Source organism: Octopus sinensis, linkage group LG24 (genome assembly GCF_006345805.1).
Source record: "Octopus sinensis linkage group LG24, ASM634580v1, whole genome shotgun sequence".
NCBI lineage: Eukaryota > Metazoa > Mollusca > Cephalopoda > Octopoda > Octopodidae > Octopus > Octopus sinensis.
Genome location: NC_043020.1, coordinates 20205163 through 20222668, shown reverse-complemented (window position 1 = coordinate 20222668; position 17506 = coordinate 20205163). Strand labels below are relative to the sequence as shown.

The following is a 17506-nucleotide window of genomic DNA, read 5'->3' as shown; positions in this document are numbered from 1 at the left end:
ATTTATATATTAGTTCCTTACTTTTCTTTACCCATTACAGCTAAGGCCATGCTAGAGCACTGCCATAATTTTTATCTGTCCTCTTATTCTACTTTCCACTGCATGTTGTACTTGCTCTGTCTTTCCTCCATCTGCTTGCTAAACCTTGAATGTCCTCTACATTTCACACATCCATCACTGCCCGTGTAAGTAAAAGTTCTTCCCTATATCCTGACTTTCCCTTCCTACAGACAAGAATGGAATCCACCACAGTGCAACCATTCCCTGAAAACTTGGCCGAGTTGATGAAAAGTGGCAACGCACCTAATGTCACACTGCAGGTGAGCCTCTTCTTGGTTTTAACCCACAATACACTTTCATTATCAGTGTGTGTGTTGTCTCTTTCGTGATGATAAATTTTAACTGGGAATCCTCCAAGTTTCAGTCCTTTCTTTTACAATAATTGTGTATCTTACATAATATTATTTACTTTCACTCCAACCCACCTTCAGCCTTTATTTTCAGATACACATACATGCACTTATTATTAATATGCATATATCTTTGCAAATAGTAATGTTTCAGGTATGTGAAATAAGATCATTGTGATTACATTTATTATTAGAGCTATACATAGTATCCACTACAATTCCCCAAACTTAATTTGTAGAGAATAATTATAACTAATATTATAAATATGTAATTTTTTTTTTTTACTGGTTTCTTTCATTGAACTGCAACCAAGCTGGGACATGACCTTGAAGGGTTAATCAATTAAATCAACACTAGCACTTATTTTTCTTAACTCTGGTAGTTATTCCATCAGTCTCTATTTTGTTGGACTGCTAAGCCATGAGAATGTAGAGACAATATGGAGAGAGACAAATACACACAATGAGCATCCACTCAGTTTCCATATGTTTTATGTACCCATGTGGTAAGCATGAAAATCCACCACAATGGCAACTTTAACAATAAACTATTCAGTTCAATCTTCCAATTATTAGGATACCTCAGTGAAAAGGTACTTCATTAAGCTATTTTGTGATGATTGGAAATATTTTATAATAGACATTTATTGTGGTGACTGGAAATGATATTTTATAATAGACATTTTTGTGGTCAAATCTATTTTTTATTTTAGTGTCACAATGATTGGGTCCTAAACACATAGTGAAACTAATTACCTTGCATAAATTCTTTTGATTGACACTGTGGATATTGTGAGTGTATTTAATGAAATAACACAATACCTTTTATACATTATCACCATTGCCATTGTCAGCTATTGACATTCAATTTTAGATGATATTCTGTTTTTATCAAATTTAAAGATATGGCTAATGGTGTGTTCAAACACTATAACCACTGTTCTTTTCTCCCTGTGCTAAACCCTACTTCTGTACAGTTTATAGTTTACATTCTTGTCATGCCCCAGGTAACCAAAATTCAGCTTCTTATTTCATTACATTCACACACACATACTCGTACATGCACACACACACACACACACACACAGGGTGGACAGGCTAAATTTAATAGTTTGCATGAAAGGAAAACAAAACAATATCCCATCCAAAAATAAATCTATTTTTAAAAAATCAAAAAATATCAACTAGGTAATGACTGGAAAATAACAGTTTACTCAAAGTAGCTGCCCACAGCTTTCACCATGCTCTCAAAATGGCTCTGGATCCTGACACATGCATTCCTCACTGTCCCTGGGAAGACCTTGCACAAGCAGAGCAACTAATGTCTTTCTCAATTCTGCCCCCCACAAAGTAATCCATAGGATTACAATCAGGGGAATTGGGAGGCCAGAAATTGGAGCAGATGAAATCATAGAAATTCTCAGACAAATCTTCTGACACTTTCCTGAGATATGGCAAGGAACCAACTCCTGCTGCCATACATATGGCCTTCTAGAAGCAACCCTCTCCATCAGTCTCCAGCAGCTTCACATAGTCATCTGAATTGAGCCTAAGGCCCTCTTCTAAGATGTACAACAGCATGACATCACCCTCACTGGAGACACACCCAAAGATCAGCACAGTTGGAGGGAACTTAGTTTTCATGATCCATGAGGCTTGCCCATGTCATTTCTTACAGCCTTTACAGAGTGTTGAGCAGCAGTTATGTTGCCCTTTTGATACCTAGCAGAAATCGTGATATAGGGAACATTTTTCCAATGAACTTGTTAAAAAATATTTATTACCAACAGAAGCAGTATTAATACCGAGAGGTAATACTTATCCCCACTTAAACATAAATGCTCTGTTAGGACCAACTGTACTGCATCATCATTATTGTTCGACTGTGGTCGAGACAATGGAATTTACTCTGTTACGCCAGACTTCACGGTCCATCATAGCATTACAGAGGTCCCGTCACTGGATGCCTGTATCCCTGGAGATTACATCAGGGTAGGAGAGTGTGCGCCCCCTGGTATCGTGAGCAGATGGCTTCCAGAGGAGAAGAGGAGAAATTACCTTGTTTTCAGCTCTACAACAATGTCCAGCAAACTGGACTCTTCTACCTTTCACAAGAGACTGTACTGCAGTAGATACCACCTCGTAGCTGGATGCATTTTCTAACAGTAACCACTATACAGTGTGTAGTAGGGTGCATATATAATTTCATGGTACTACCCCTGCATAGGTTGCCTTGTCAGGAAGACCAAAGAGCCCTTTCAGGCCCCACGTTGTTACTGCTTGCATCAATTTTCACTTATGTGTATGTTTGTCATCCCATAGATAATGGGTTTTTTTTATACTTCTTTTATATTTCAAAATTAAGATAAACAAAATTCTCTTTTAATCTAAAATTTACTTTCCTTCATTTTCTACAATGCTCTTCCATCTATCTTGTAGACTTGCAAGGCCCCTCTTCCAAAATTCCCTTGCCCATGATGAAAAGTACTCCTCGTCTACAGAATTCATATTTTTTCTATCCAAATGATTTTGAAGACTGCAGAATAAATAAGATGGGGCAATGTCTGGCAAATATGGTGGGTCGGGCATCATTTCCCATTCAAACTGTTCCAGCCTTTGAAATGTCATCCTGGCTCTACGTGGCCGAGCATTATCCTGATAAAAGAACACCTTTCGTCTTGAAATCAAAGATAGTCATTTCTCTTCTTGTACTGACCTAAGCCACTCAAGCTGGTCACAGTAGATCTCCTTTGTTATTGTTTGGTTTGGGTTTAAAAGTTCAAAGTGGACTAAACCTTTCATGTCCCACCAAACACATAATACCTTACGTGGGTGAAGACCTTCTTTAGCCTGGGGTGCCGGTGTTTCTCCTTTCCCTAGCCACTGTCTTCGAGGGCTTGACATTTTTATAGAGAACCCGTTTCTTGTCACCAGTCACTATTTGGTCCAAAAATGATTCACACATGAGATGTGACAGCAAAGAAGAGCACACATTCACTCTCTGCATGTGATTAAACTCGGAAAGTTTGTGAGGAACCCATTGACCTAATTTGATGACTTTTCCAATGGCTCACAGGTGTTGATGAATGGCTGAATGACCAAATCCAAGCTTCTCTGCTAGTTCCTCAATAGTTAAGATTGGATTTTGTTCCACCAAGGCGTTAGGAAGGGCATCCAGCCGTAGAAACACTGCCAAATCTGACTGGGCCTGATGAAGCCAACCCATGCTAGCATGGAAAACGGACGCTAAATGATGATGATGATGATGAAGGTTTGCAGGACATCCTCATCGAGCTCTGCAGATCTTCCATGATGAGCTCACCTTCCAGGCTGTAGTTTCCAGCTCAGAATTGACACTGGCTTATGCTTATTGTCTGATCCCCATATACTGCATTAATATTCCTCGAACTTTCTGTTGCATTGTTTCCTTTATTGAACTCATAAAGCAATATACGCCGAGTATGCTCCATTATAGCTTTGAGAAAATAATTGTTAAAATCAAGCTGCACTCTTCAGAATTTGCAATAAGAATAAGTACAAGGTAAAATTACTACCTGCTTTTATAGTAAGTTGATGCAGGTAGTTTACCCCGTCCCCTCCAACTTTTAGCTCATGCAATTGAAAAAATCGCATTATTTACTAGATGACCCGATATATATTGTCTTGCTCCTTTTTTGTTTGGTTGGTTGGTTGGTTGGTTGGTGAGTTGGTTGGCTGGTTATTTCCAAATGCTGGTGTTAAGTATGTATAAAGGTTTATAAATTCCAGCCTTTTGTCTTAGATTCCCTAATGCAATGCTGTTGACGTAGCCAGCATTTTAAGGATGATTATATGAAAAATCTACTTGAATAAACATATATATAATATAGTTGAAAAATTACTTTAGATAATTTCGTATATTTGTAATAAAGTTGATTGGTTGTAAAATGTTCAACCAATCATTGTTAAATCCCATACTAATTATTCCGTTCTTCACTTCAGTTAACCATCATAACATGAGGTCTACCGCTGCCATCACCAACACATCTGGGCTATAGGCAGTATTCTACATTACTCAATTGTATGCGTGTTAGATGATGTCCTGATGAAATAATATTTTGTTTTCCTATTTCAGCGGAACCAAAACTTACCAGAGCCGATGTCACCTCGCTATAGCAGTATACAACGGCCACAGCAGTCCGTGAGCCCTATGATTGGTCCTGTGTCTTCTCCCTCACAACTGTCCCCTCACTATACTCAGTCCACTCCAAACCAGTGGAATGCTCGTACATCACAGACCGCTGCAACTCTCCAGGGATCACTTGACCGAGGAATGCATCAGGTGAAAACCTTTATTCCTTCTAATTTGGGTCTTTTCTTACAACTTTATAAGCTTAACGAGAACAGATGGCAGAGAATTCAATATAGCTAGTTAAGAATCAAGTACTGTCATTTGAAGAGAATATCAACATCACCATTTCGTGTTCAATTTTCCCAAGTAGGCATAGGTTGGATAAAAAATTTAGTGAGGCAGAATTCTAGGAGTCGTTGCTCTTCCTGTTGCCAACCCCTATCTATTTTTCAAGTAATATTCCATTGGTATTCACAATACTGACAAAACTGCTAAGCTACTGAACATATTGTTTATAGGAGATATAAATATAACACCACTGTAGCATTCTGTCAGTGTGAAGATGCATAAAAATTAACACATGCACAAGTGTGTATCTGCAGGGTGGTTGGTGTTAGGGAGAGCATCCAACCATAAAAACTACCAAAACAGACACCAAAAGTATGGTACAGCTCCTGTCAAACCATCCAACCCATACCAGCATGGAAGGACGACGTTAAACAGTGATATATATATATAAAACTAACTTTTCAGATTTACCTGGCTCAAACAAAATTTGCTGAAACATATTTTTTTAGCTAGTTGCCTTTCTTGTCTCCAACCATCTAAGTAAGGTAATATTTCTCTGGACTCTTCACTTGTTTGACTGATATTTATTTACATCTAGCATACACTGCTAAGACAAGGAGACAAATATATGTTTAAGTGAAGTTATATATATAATGCATGTGTACCGAGAATTTATTTGCATCTTATATGATAGACTTCTGTACAAATTTCCATCTACCAGTTTCACTTGCTCTAGGTTTTATGCAGTGGAATAGAACCTGAAATCACAGGGTTTACAAATAGAACTTCATTACTACATTTATCTCAAAGTGTTTCTGAAATCAATCAAAGAAAAAAAACCATTGCAAAGTAAAGAAATGAATTTCGTCAAAACAAAAAGAAATACCTTTGGAGTTCTAGGTTCATTCCTAGAAATATAATAACTGGAAATGATTGGAAAATAAAGTGGACTGTTGTGTTCAGAAACAAAACTCATTTGTCTTCCTTTGTTTTACCATTACAGGGCAACACTCAGTTCTCGGCAGTTCAACGTCATAGGGCAATGTCAGGCAATTCATTGGCAAGTCCTATGCCTCAAGCTGGCAATCACTTTCATTTCCCACCTGATTCCCAGTTTCCTGGTTCACAGGGTCAGCTGTCAGTCTACAGCCCACAGTCACAACAACAACAACAACAGCAACAGCAACAACAACAACAACAACAGCAGCAGCAACAACAGCAGCAGCAGCATCAACATCTATATGCTCAAAGCAGAATTATGCATCGGCAGCTGAGCCTTCCCCCAGGTACAGTGTAATTTCAATTCTTTCCTTTGTATTTTGCAGTACAACACATACAGTATATTGTCAAGTGACTGACCATGCTCAAATGTTGCCTGAGTTTTGTCGATAAAATTAATTTCGCTATTGTTGTTTGGAAGTTATTTAAATTGATTATAAATGGTCTATTAAAATTGCCTTGCCTTTGTATCCATCATAGCTTTGGATTTTGTGCATACATTAGCGAACCACGAGTTTTCTTTGAATTTATACTGGAATCTACAAATAGATGTTGGAGTAATTCATTCTTTAGCTCCTCTCTTTATAAAATCAATAGGGGTAAGATAAATCATCATTGGGTAGAATTTGAATCTCTTAGTTCCTAACTGGAATAGTTTTTCCACTGTAATGTTTTCCTTGTGTTTTTCAGGTCGAGGATCACCACGTATGCCCCACAGCCCTTTTGGAAATAGCCCTGATTCTATGTTATTATCCCCTCACCTATCACCCAATTCAGGGTTACGGCCAACGCAACAGACCCCCAACAGTCAAGTGAGCCCCACTTTTAATTCCAACTACCCTTCACCTCAGAGTTTGTCAGGAGCTGCACCACCGCCGCCACCAGCATACACCCAGCCAACTCCCACACCGACCTCAATATCTACAGATGGTTTGTCTAGTTTTGAAATGCAACTGTTGGAACATACAAACTTACCGACGACTACTGACAGGTGAGCAAATACTACAACACTTCTACCTCCATGGATATTTCTCTCTTCATTCTACTTCTATCATAACTTCTGCCTACTGTTTATTCGACCCATGTCCAAAAATCAAAACTTCAAAAAGAGAAGCATCTTTCTCTACATTATTTAAAGAATTATAATCTAATTTTTCTTTTGATTATTTTAGTTTGAAGGCCACCACAAGTGCTGATTTAGGAACCACCATGCCTGGTGCTTCTTCAAAGTCCCAATATGTGAAGCAAGAGATCCGCAACTTTTGTAATGCCAGATCAGAGAAACAATCCCAACAGCAACAGTTGCAGCAGCAACAGCAGCAGCAGCAACAACAACAGCAACAACAGCCGCCGCCACCTCCACCTCCTGATCTGTCACTTGCCACTCCCCGTCATTCACGAGCGCCTGATATTCCATCTCAAGCGCCAATGAGCACTGACCAACACACTCATGATAACGATCTCAATGATCTGTTACAGAGTAAGTTGTTTGTTTATTGATGGTTCAGGATGATTATTTGTATGGTTTGTATGTGTCTAAAACATGCATATAGTACAGGTATTTGTGAATGTATGGTGAGCTTTGCTGACTTCAATTAGTTTTCCTGAAACCACGAATATATCAAACACTAAAAAATAATCCTTCAATATGCTGTCGTTCCATCTGTTCTGAGAACCCAACTTGCACTCTTTTCCCCTGCTCTGGTTGGCAGTAATGAGCATATGTTCTTTCATTGCAGTAGTTTCTGATTTCTGTAGCCAAGTTGAACTAGATGGACTTGGTGTACAACAGTCTTAGAGAAAATCTGGTTGACAACCCAGAACAGATTCTGCACCTGCTGTAATTATTTTGGTGTGTGTACTTAATTGGCAGAGACTGTTTGGTTCAGTATCCTTGAACTGTGTAAGGTCTTTAAACTTAAATATTTTGCATCTATGTGCAGGCAGAAGTTTGCATTTCTACTATCTGGTTTCTTCTACCATAGTCCCAGGGTGCCTGACACCATATGAGTGAAATAGGTTGGTGGAAACTACAAAACCCATCTTGAGAAAGTGTACATTTTGTGCTTCACATGAGAAAAAGCACTGAGCTGCAAATAGTGAAGTAAATTGTCACACCCTGTCAATAAATCATCTAGCTCTGCACTTTTGAAGATATGTGGAATAAAAAAAAAACATCCATGAAAAATGGGTAAGAATTAGCCACAGGAAAGGCTGTAAAACAATACCACAATAATATAAGTTCATATAACCCATGCTAGCATGAGAAAGATCGCATAAAACCAATGACCAATTGTGTGTGTGTTTTTGTATTTACGTTTCTTCATGTAAACAACAGAAATATCACCACTTTAGAGTGACATTTCTTTCTCTCATAAACAAAATGTCTGGCATTGAGTCAACATAAAATAATTAGTATCAGGAAGGGCATTCAACCATAAATCCTATCCAGACAATGCCAGTATGGAGAAAGCAGACATAAAACAATAATGATAGTGAGTACATGTGTGGGTGTCTGATTTTGAAAATGCATTGCGGTTTTTGTTATCGTATCAAAAGGCTACAAATTCATATAAGTAAGGTTCAGAATTAATTGAACTGATCCCTCTGGTGTTTAACTAATTCCAAAGAAATAGAAAGCAGATTCAGTTGTCATAAGATTTAAATCCAGAATGTAAGGAAACAATACCACAGGGTATTTAGGGGCCTAAATGTAGTGAGCATTGTGTTTAGTATTTTTTTTTTTTTTTGTATTAAATGAAAGTATTTGGGGTGTTGTACCACCTCAGAGATTCTGTTGTTATAGGTGTATGATGCTAACATCTAATGTTGGTTGATATGCATTCTGGTAACTTGTTTGTTTATTGCTGTTTAGTGTATTGTGAGGAAGTCCTGATTCATTCTGTAGCATTCAGTAAACCTATTGGCAATGCTGTCACTACTAGTGCCACCACCACCTGTGGTAATTATAAAATTTACAACTTTAAACCTTCATTGTTAATTTACCTGTTTATATATATATATATATATATTCTCTCCTTCTCTATGATGCCTTAACTATATAACTGTTCTGCATTCCTAATTAATATTCATGGATTTCTCCTATTGCAGTCATCAACAGTGAAATGCCCCAGACTAATGTATCACCAGCTCCCCAAACCTCAAAGCCATCCTATAACACACCAATAAAAGAGGAAGTTACTCCATCAAGCATTGTTAACCAAGATGCACGGCAGCTGTGTGCCCGGTTTAGAGCAACTGTTGGACGTGAGTTTCTTTTGACTATAACCAGACATTCATTTAGCAAGCCTGCAATAGAAATAACTTTGTTTACTCTTAAAGAATTGAGAAGTCATTTCTACAATCTCATAAAACTTCTGCTAACTTCAGTACTTTGGTTAATTGTTCTAAAAGTATAATTTGCTACAATTTAATATTGTCGTAATATCCATCCATCTTTTCCACCCACTATTTCATAGAAGATCATGGGGTAGAGTCCTCAGGCACCCTCTTCATAGGGTCCTATCAGAGGTAACCATCATTACACTTTCAGGTTAGATTCTTACACATGATCAAATAAGACTATGGTTATTATCCAACCATCTCCCTTTTGGTCTACCCCTACATCTCCCTTGGTTCAACTTGAAGAATCCATCTTGCAATCCTTTTCAGTGACATTCTAATTACATGTCCATAATACTGGAGCTGTGACCTCTCAATGCGGAGAAGTAGTAGCTCAAATTGGGGAGATTTCCAGGCTATTCACCCTATCAGGTAACGTTAATTCCAGAGATTCTTTGGAGGAGTCTTATTTTGACCACATACTATCATACTCTTTCAACCATTGTTCAACATTCATGACCATAAGTGAAGATAGGCACAAAAACTGAATTGAAGATTGTAAATTTTTTTCCCAACCTCTTCTTTTCTGAGGATTGAATGCTTTAAAAGGTGCATTATATGCCAGCACTTACAATTCTAACATCTAATTCAGCCGTCTGCCTCCCATCACTCATGAATATGGCCCCAAGATAATTTAATTTCTCCACTTACCTCAGTAATGTTTCTCTAGCATGCAGAATGCACTGAGAAGATTTTCTTCAGATAATCAATAATATAAAAGATATAATTTACTGTAAAAAAAAAAAATGCTTTATTATACAAGTTTTAAGATGGACAAAAGAAAATGCAATACTGATTTCACAAGTGTTTACCAGGTTTCTGTTTTTTAAAGTTGTTAAGGCTGTAAAATTCAAGTGATGTAGGAATATTAATGGAAGGACAAGAGAACTTCTATGTGGTCAATTTAGCTGCTTAGAGTTAACAGCTAGTAAAACCCTACTGTCCTAAAAAATGAAAAAGAAGGATCTGTTGGATGGTCACTAACTGAAATTCCTTTGATCATAAGTTTTTTTTCTTCCAATGAAACAACAATAATAGTGAAAAGTTTAGCAGTTTCCTACATCTATTAATGGCAATAGTTATACAAGGAGCAGGGTTATCTATAAATAGTTTTGGTAGGGTTGTGATGTTTATGTTGGGTGTTATTGACAGTGGAAATAAACTGTAGCTGTCTTTGCTTACATTGACAACTAATTACAATTGGATAAGATTGTAATCCCATCCACATCCCTATTAATATTTTAATATTTCTCTTTTCAATTTTACTTTTGTTTTTCCTTTGTCTCTTATGTTTATATTTTGTTTTGAATTAAAGTATCTTGTATAAATTATATGACTTCTGTTGAATGATAGAAGTGAGAAATGTAAAACCTGTCTAAACTAATCATGTTTTACTGTAAACAAATTAAAATAGTAAAATCAGATGTTCGTTTTCATTATATATTATACTAGCTGAATGACCCAGCGTTGCCCAGGTTACTGTTGATCTTATTCAGATTACAAAACAATTAATATAAAGATATATTCTCATAATTATTTCAAAATATCTATATTTTATTTTAAAATATCCGAATTGTAATGGTAATAAAATTTAAAACTGAAAATCTATCAATGTTGAAGCACCTCAGGGTAAATAATATTGTGTAATTTTTTGTTGGTGTCCAAATGAATAAATTGTTGCTGCTTCCAACTTATGTGCAACTACTTTGAGGGATTGTCCCTGAAATTTGTTAATTGAAATACCCAAACTTAGTTTGACTGGAAACTGAAGCATCTTAAATTCAAATGGAACATCTATAGGTATGAGAGGAATTTTTGGAATAAAGACATTTTCTTCTTTGTTACTACCTGTTATGATTGTTGCCTGTAAGGACATGGGGCTTCATGGAAGTAACAATTAAGCCAATTCCATTACACAGGTGAGATGGATCATGATTCCTAAGCAACATAATATGAGCGCCCAGTTTTTGTGTCAAGTTATGCGGTGGCATTCCAGTGGGTTTAAGTGTGTTCAGAAATTCAACAGGGTATTGAACAGCTTGTTCTTGATCGACTGTTTGAATTGATGGAAAAGTCATTTCTGATGTATCTGTTAACTTTTGAAGAAGTTCATGATAGAGTTTATCAATCATTTCATTAGTTGGAGCAGTACAGCTCTTTCCCATAGCCAGTTTACATCAGTGTAATTGGCATAAATTTGGAAATACTTTATCCATAAGATCCCTGAGAGAAAGTATCATTTGATTGCATGTAGTTTCATGTAGACTCTAACATATAAAAATTATCACACATAGTCTGACATACACTCACATACAGATACTAAAACAGACACAGAGAGCCACACACCCTCTCACATACTGTCAAACACATATACTTCTCAGTCATCAGCCTAAAGTACATAAGAAACATGCAAACACACTCATAGAAAATGTGACTTCGTTGTGGTATAAAATGTTTATGATAGTTGACTTATAGAAAGATTATAATGTTAGTTTTGTAATGCAAATATATAAATGAAAATAAAGTTTATTTGGTAGCTGAAAGATTACCCAATCTTGATACTCCATATGTCAAAATCGGCAACTAAGTTCTCGAATACATAAGCAATACACACACAAACTCTGCTTTATATATATATATAGATAAGGAACATATGCACACACACACGCTGCTTTATATATATTGATAATAACCCCTAATTACTCAGTGGTTCTCTCCCTGTGATGAGGGGTTAACTGTAAAGAGGTGGGAGTACAATTAATTGAGTTCATTTATTTTTCTAGAATGTTAGTCAACAGTGTTAACATTGATATTAAAATGTTTTGTGGAGCAAATATTGAAATTATAATTCTTTGACATTTAGACACCTCAACAATAATATAATTTAATACAGTAACCTGAAGGTCACTAAAGGTGAGATATTTTGTTAAATATGTGTTTAACTTTCTAGTATTTTAAACCAGCTAGATGTTGCCCACATATTCTATTTACCTGTTTTATGTTCAAAGCAGCTAGAATTGTCCTCTCACAAAGAAGTTTTACAGTTATTTCTATTTCCTTATGTGACTTTCACTTGAATTTCATTTCAATTTCAGCCAATGGTGACAGTAGTAAAGCTGATGCATTATTCCGAGCTCAGTTGTTGAGTGGAACTAATAACAATCGAGGAGGCAGCCAGTCTCCAGTTAAAGGTGTTCTACCCCAATCTCCAAATATGAGTGGTAATATTGTCAATGTTATACAAGGTGAACATAGGGTGAGTAGAGTTTCACATATCAATAGCTGTTGGGTGTTTCTAGATTTCTCAACATTATTGTTAGTAACATATTAAATTTCTTTTTGCATATTTAATTTCTATTTACCGCATCTTTAGAAATAAAACTTATTTTGATATTATATCTATATTATAGTTCAATCATTGTCAGTTATACCTGGGTGACTATCTAGGACCACACTGTGTTATTACAACAACTGAGGTTGCCTAAGAATATCCTGCTGCACACATAACATTTGAACTAAATTAAAATATAGCACAGATTCATTGTTTTAAGTTGAATCTATGAAAGAATGGCTAGAAAACGAGAACTGCACCAATAACATCATACACAATTACAGCAGATATAATATAAGAAGAAACTGGGTTATCTTTTAAACACAAAATAGAACATAGAGCTTTAATAGATAAATGTCTTAAGTTTGGAATGAAATATCCATTGCACAGTATTTTAAGCAGTGTCTTCTGCGATAGGTCCAGACTGATTAGTGACTTGTAAGGGAATTTCGTAGGTGGAAACTGAGTAGACCCAATTTCATGTAGGTGAGAGGGTGTTTATACTTTTGTCTTGCAACTTGACAACTGGTGTTTGTCCTTGTACAGCAAATAGAGACTAGAGGATTAAGTGTTGTGGTTAATTTGATCAACTAAAGCTTTCAAGGTGCTGTCACAGCATGACCACAGTCCAATAGTAGAAACAAATAATAAAAAATATATAAAAATGATACAGATTGCTGAAAAACCACTGGTGCCTAACTAAATATGACTGCTTTTACTGGAAAATAAATGTAAAATAACATAAAAATGTATCAATGAATAAATGTGTGTTAATGGACAAGTGTTAATATCCTTATATTTAGAAATATAGATTCAAAGTTCAAATTGAATCAAGTACTATATACACATCCAGGAATAAAACACCTGATAATCAGAGAGGAAAACATAATGAAAATGTAAATATTAGAATGTTTTTCATTTAGACACCAGTGTTATTTTTTTTAAATAAATCTGTTAGGTATCTTTAGTTAGTATTTTTCTTTGTGTTGCTGTATAATAAACATTGCACATTCCATTTCGTAGTGTTTGATGGTATAGAATGCAAGCTGACAATACTGGGGGAGGAAGTGTTCCTACAGCGTCCATCTCAGTAGCAGAGTACAATGTTTATATTAAGAATGTACAGCATGTATTTACTAACGAAAGATAATAGACTGTGATGATACAGTAGTGATAGTAGTTACGAGGGGTTAGCTGTAAGGAGGTAGGGGTACAATTAATTGAGTTCATTCATTTTTCTAGAACATTAGTCAATATTAGCAGGATTTGAATTCAGAGCATTATAAATGGCAGGCTCTTATTGATTTTGGTGTATCAGCATCCAGTCGTTTGACCAACTGGACAACCTAGTTATTGAATTTGTGTGAAAAATGGTTGAATATTCCTCAGTTAGTCTCCAGTACAATCAATGTGACAATGCTGCATTGTAGAATTATGAGTTCCTTCAACAGGATTCTATATAGTTTCTGTCCATATTAATTTATTCACAGAGCTGTGATAAATGCACTTACCCAGCATGCTACAAGGTAAACTTCTTAACCACTCAATTTTGCATCCATAGTATCTATTTAAGGTACTATAAAGCAAATAGTCTACATTTCGTATATAAACCGAATGCTTCTAGTGTAGTTTAAGAGATGGAATAAGTGGGATTCTGTATATTTTGTCATGTGTAATTATTTCTTACCTTGTTTCCTTATTACTTGCAGCCATGTGAAGATAGAAAAGCAGATTCAAAAGGAGGAGGAGGAAGTCTTCTGGAACAGTTACTGTCAGATAAATGTTAACACAAATCAAATGTTTATATTAAAAGGAAAAAATTATTCAAAAAAAATACCGAAAAAGACCAAAAATTGAGGCCAGTGATTGTTAATGAACTAGTCTTTGCATTTCCTGCCTAGTGATTGTTATCTGGACAACCCTGGGAGTTTGTCAGGCTGAAGAGAGATCTATTGACACCAGCTCTCCGCAGATGTCAGTTGCTCTAATAGTGATGTTAAAGCCAGCTCACTGCAACCACTCACTCAAGAATGTGATGGGTTAAGTTTAGCCCTGTCTTAACTTGCCGACCAGAACGGTGAGACCAATGACACTGCCAACAGCAGCAAAGCTTTCCTGAACACAGCCAAGTTGATAGACTTGCTTCAGTCTAATGACAACTTGAGAAAGCTTAAGACAGAAGAAATAAATATTAATAAGAAATATTGATAATAATATTAATAATAATTATAATAATATATTAATAATAATAATAATATAAATAAAACACAAAAAAATTGTTTATCCTTTTTCTGTTGAAACATTGAAAAAAAAATTCAAACACACCGCCAAGTCGGATGATCACTTCACAATTTCAAATAAAAATTTTTAAAATATATAAATAAAATATGAAAGAATGAAAAAGAAAAAACTGGGGGTAAGTAAACCGATTGAGGCTGTGTACAGGGGGTTTGTTGGTTGTTGTATTGCAAAGTGCCTGCAGCTCAAGTCTACTCAGTGCCACTGCCCTCACCTTTTTATTATTTTGAGAATATGTAACCATGACAGTTTTCTCTCTGCCCCTCTCTTTCTCTACTCCTCTTTCTTCTTCTTCAACCATAAATCTGTTACAATTTCTCATTGGAGAACAAAAACCTAACAAAGGTCTTCATACATGTACACACACATACACACATGTATATATGAATAAGACAGACAAATGAAGATTCCATAGTGGGGGGAGGAAGTGTGCACTGCCAGAAGGAAACAAAAATAGGTGTGTGTCTATCTATCTATCTATCTATCTCATATATATATAGATAGATACATACATTCACACACACAAATTCACACACATACATATACACACACATACATACACAGATTCTGAGGACTCTGCAGCTTCTCTCGGGTTTAATGCCATCAACACTTGTTTGGCAGAGATCAGTTTTTGTTTGTTAATGCACCCCAACCCATTCACTCTCTAAACCCCCATTCCCTCTCTCTTTTGACCTCTACCCTCCACCCCAATGTTTTAAGTGATGTAAAATGTACAGAAAGTAACAAAAACTGTGACACTGCATTGATAATGAAAGTTAATTGTTAAAATAAATCTGTTTCACTGATCATGCCTGAATATACAACAAAATTTCTATTAATCTGTTGTATAAAATTTCCATGTATGTAAGTAAATCTTTGTGTGCATGTGTGTGTGTATATTTGTGTGTATGTGTGTGTTATATGTTTTTTATATATATACACACACACACACACACACACACCTGTTTTATTTATGTTATATACACTCATTTATACTCACACTCACTAGTAAATATTCTTTAACCTGTTAAGGCACATTGTAAGGGAACATCTGGTTTCCTTGCTGCCTTCTCCACTGACCCATGGGAAGATCTGAGCTCAGTACTGCAGACCAACAGAACACTTTACATAGTGCTTCTGTTAGTCATCTTAGCAGTGCACTTGCCTCCACATGGAACTGATGAGCAGTCAGTTAAGTGTCACTTTGTCAAGTATACAGTTTTGCACTATTGACAGGATACGTTCATCTACCTGCCATTCATTAAATATAGTAGATTAACGAGTTGTCAAGGTAAGCATGTATACAATATACAGCGATGTGAATGTGTTTGTTGTAATATATATGTGTGTGTGTGTGTGGTGTGTGTGTGTGTGTGTGTTTTAGAGTACAGATTGCTATGGTGTAACATCACTCAGTGTATGAATGGAAATGTGTGGGGCGGGGGTAACAACAACAATTATGATTCCAGCTGCCCTGGTAATAATATTCACGTTTTGTTGTTATGTTTAATTTTCCTTTATTTTACTTCATTTTTTTTAATGTCTCTTTAAACAATGGGAAAAGACTTTAACAACGAATTTTATTGATAAGCCTCCCTCATAATGATGGTTCCCCTCTCTCTCTCTCTCTCTCTAACTTCCCCTTTTATCTGAAATATATTTATTGCCAAGACACACGACAGCTCACATACAAACACACACACACAGACATACACACACATGCCATGTACAGAATTGGTTCATAAGTTAAACACAGACAGATATATAAACTGCAGTTTGACTACATATATTTGTACAGAAAGTATTTAGCACAGTTATACTAAATTTTTATCAGGTCTCCTTCCCCCCACACATACATACACATACAAACACCTCTCTATCTCTTTCTCTCCTTCTCTCCCTCTCTCTTAAATGTTCTATTAATCTTATTTCACCATGTTTCCTAATATCAAGATTTTTCAACAAAAGGAGAAAAAGAAATTAAAAATACTGAATTCACATTTTATGGAATTTTATCTGCAATTCTCGAATATTAAAAGAAAATTTTTTCAAAAACAAAAAAGGAAAACTCCTCCAGCCCCCTCCCCACAACAAACTAAACTTGAGCCCTATGTTCAGAAGACTCGATTTATATGTTGAAAAATCCTTCAAAAAATATATTTTGGAATTGTTCATGTACATACTAATGTTGCCTTTTTGTCTTAAAAGTGTCTATTTCTTGTGATTGTATAGTTTTGTCTTACTCCCAGCACCCTAACCAACTCCCACTCAGCAGTTGGCTGGGGGTGGTGGAGAGAGAAGAAAGCTCTCCCAAGCTTGTTATCAAAGTGATCATTATAATAATTATGTAAAAAAAAAAAATTTGTTTTTTTTTCTTTCTTTTCTATCTTTTTGTGCAATTTTTCTTCTCACTGGTCTTCTTTCTCATAACATTGCCGGTAACTTATTTATCTGACACATCAGCTCACAACTCTGCAAGAAAACAACTGGAGATTTATTTTGTTTCTCATTCATTTTTGAATCAATAGAATGTTCATGAAAGATTCATTGGTGTAACACTGGAGTTTATTAGTGAAAAATGAAATCAGGCAAGGAAATATAACTGAATTTAAAAGTGAAAAATAGCTTCAGCTGTGGGATATTCTGCTACATATATTGATTCTGCTT

General features: G+C 35.8%; 1 protein-coding gene across 5 annotated transcripts in view; it reads left to right on the top strand.

Moving 5' to 3' along the window:
* The window catches only part of LOC115223835 (histone-lysine N-methyltransferase trr), a 515381-nt gene extending 498181 nt beyond the window's left edge, over positions 1-17200 (top strand). For 3 of the 5 annotated variants that reach the window (XM_029794516.2, XM_029794512.2, XM_029794517.2), the window contains 9 exons: positions 231-320; positions 4525-4731; positions 5813-6095; positions 6499-6799; positions 6981-7288; positions 8684-8770; positions 8920-9075; positions 12306-12466; positions 14251-17200. In XM_029794516.2, the coding sequence (XP_029650376.1) occupies positions 231-320; positions 4525-4731; positions 5813-6095; positions 6499-6799; positions 6981-7288; positions 8684-8770; positions 8920-9075; positions 12306-12466; positions 14251-14328 (1671 nt within the window). In that variant the 3' untranslated portion in view covers positions 14329-17200. The remainder of the gene's footprint in view (positions 1-230; positions 321-4524; positions 4732-5812; positions 6096-6498; positions 6800-6980; positions 7289-8683; positions 8771-8919; positions 9076-12305; positions 12467-14250) is intronic. The other 2 variants (XM_029794515.2, XM_029794514.2) reach the window with 2 other exon arrangements.
* Positions 17201-17506: the final 306 nt, after the last annotated feature.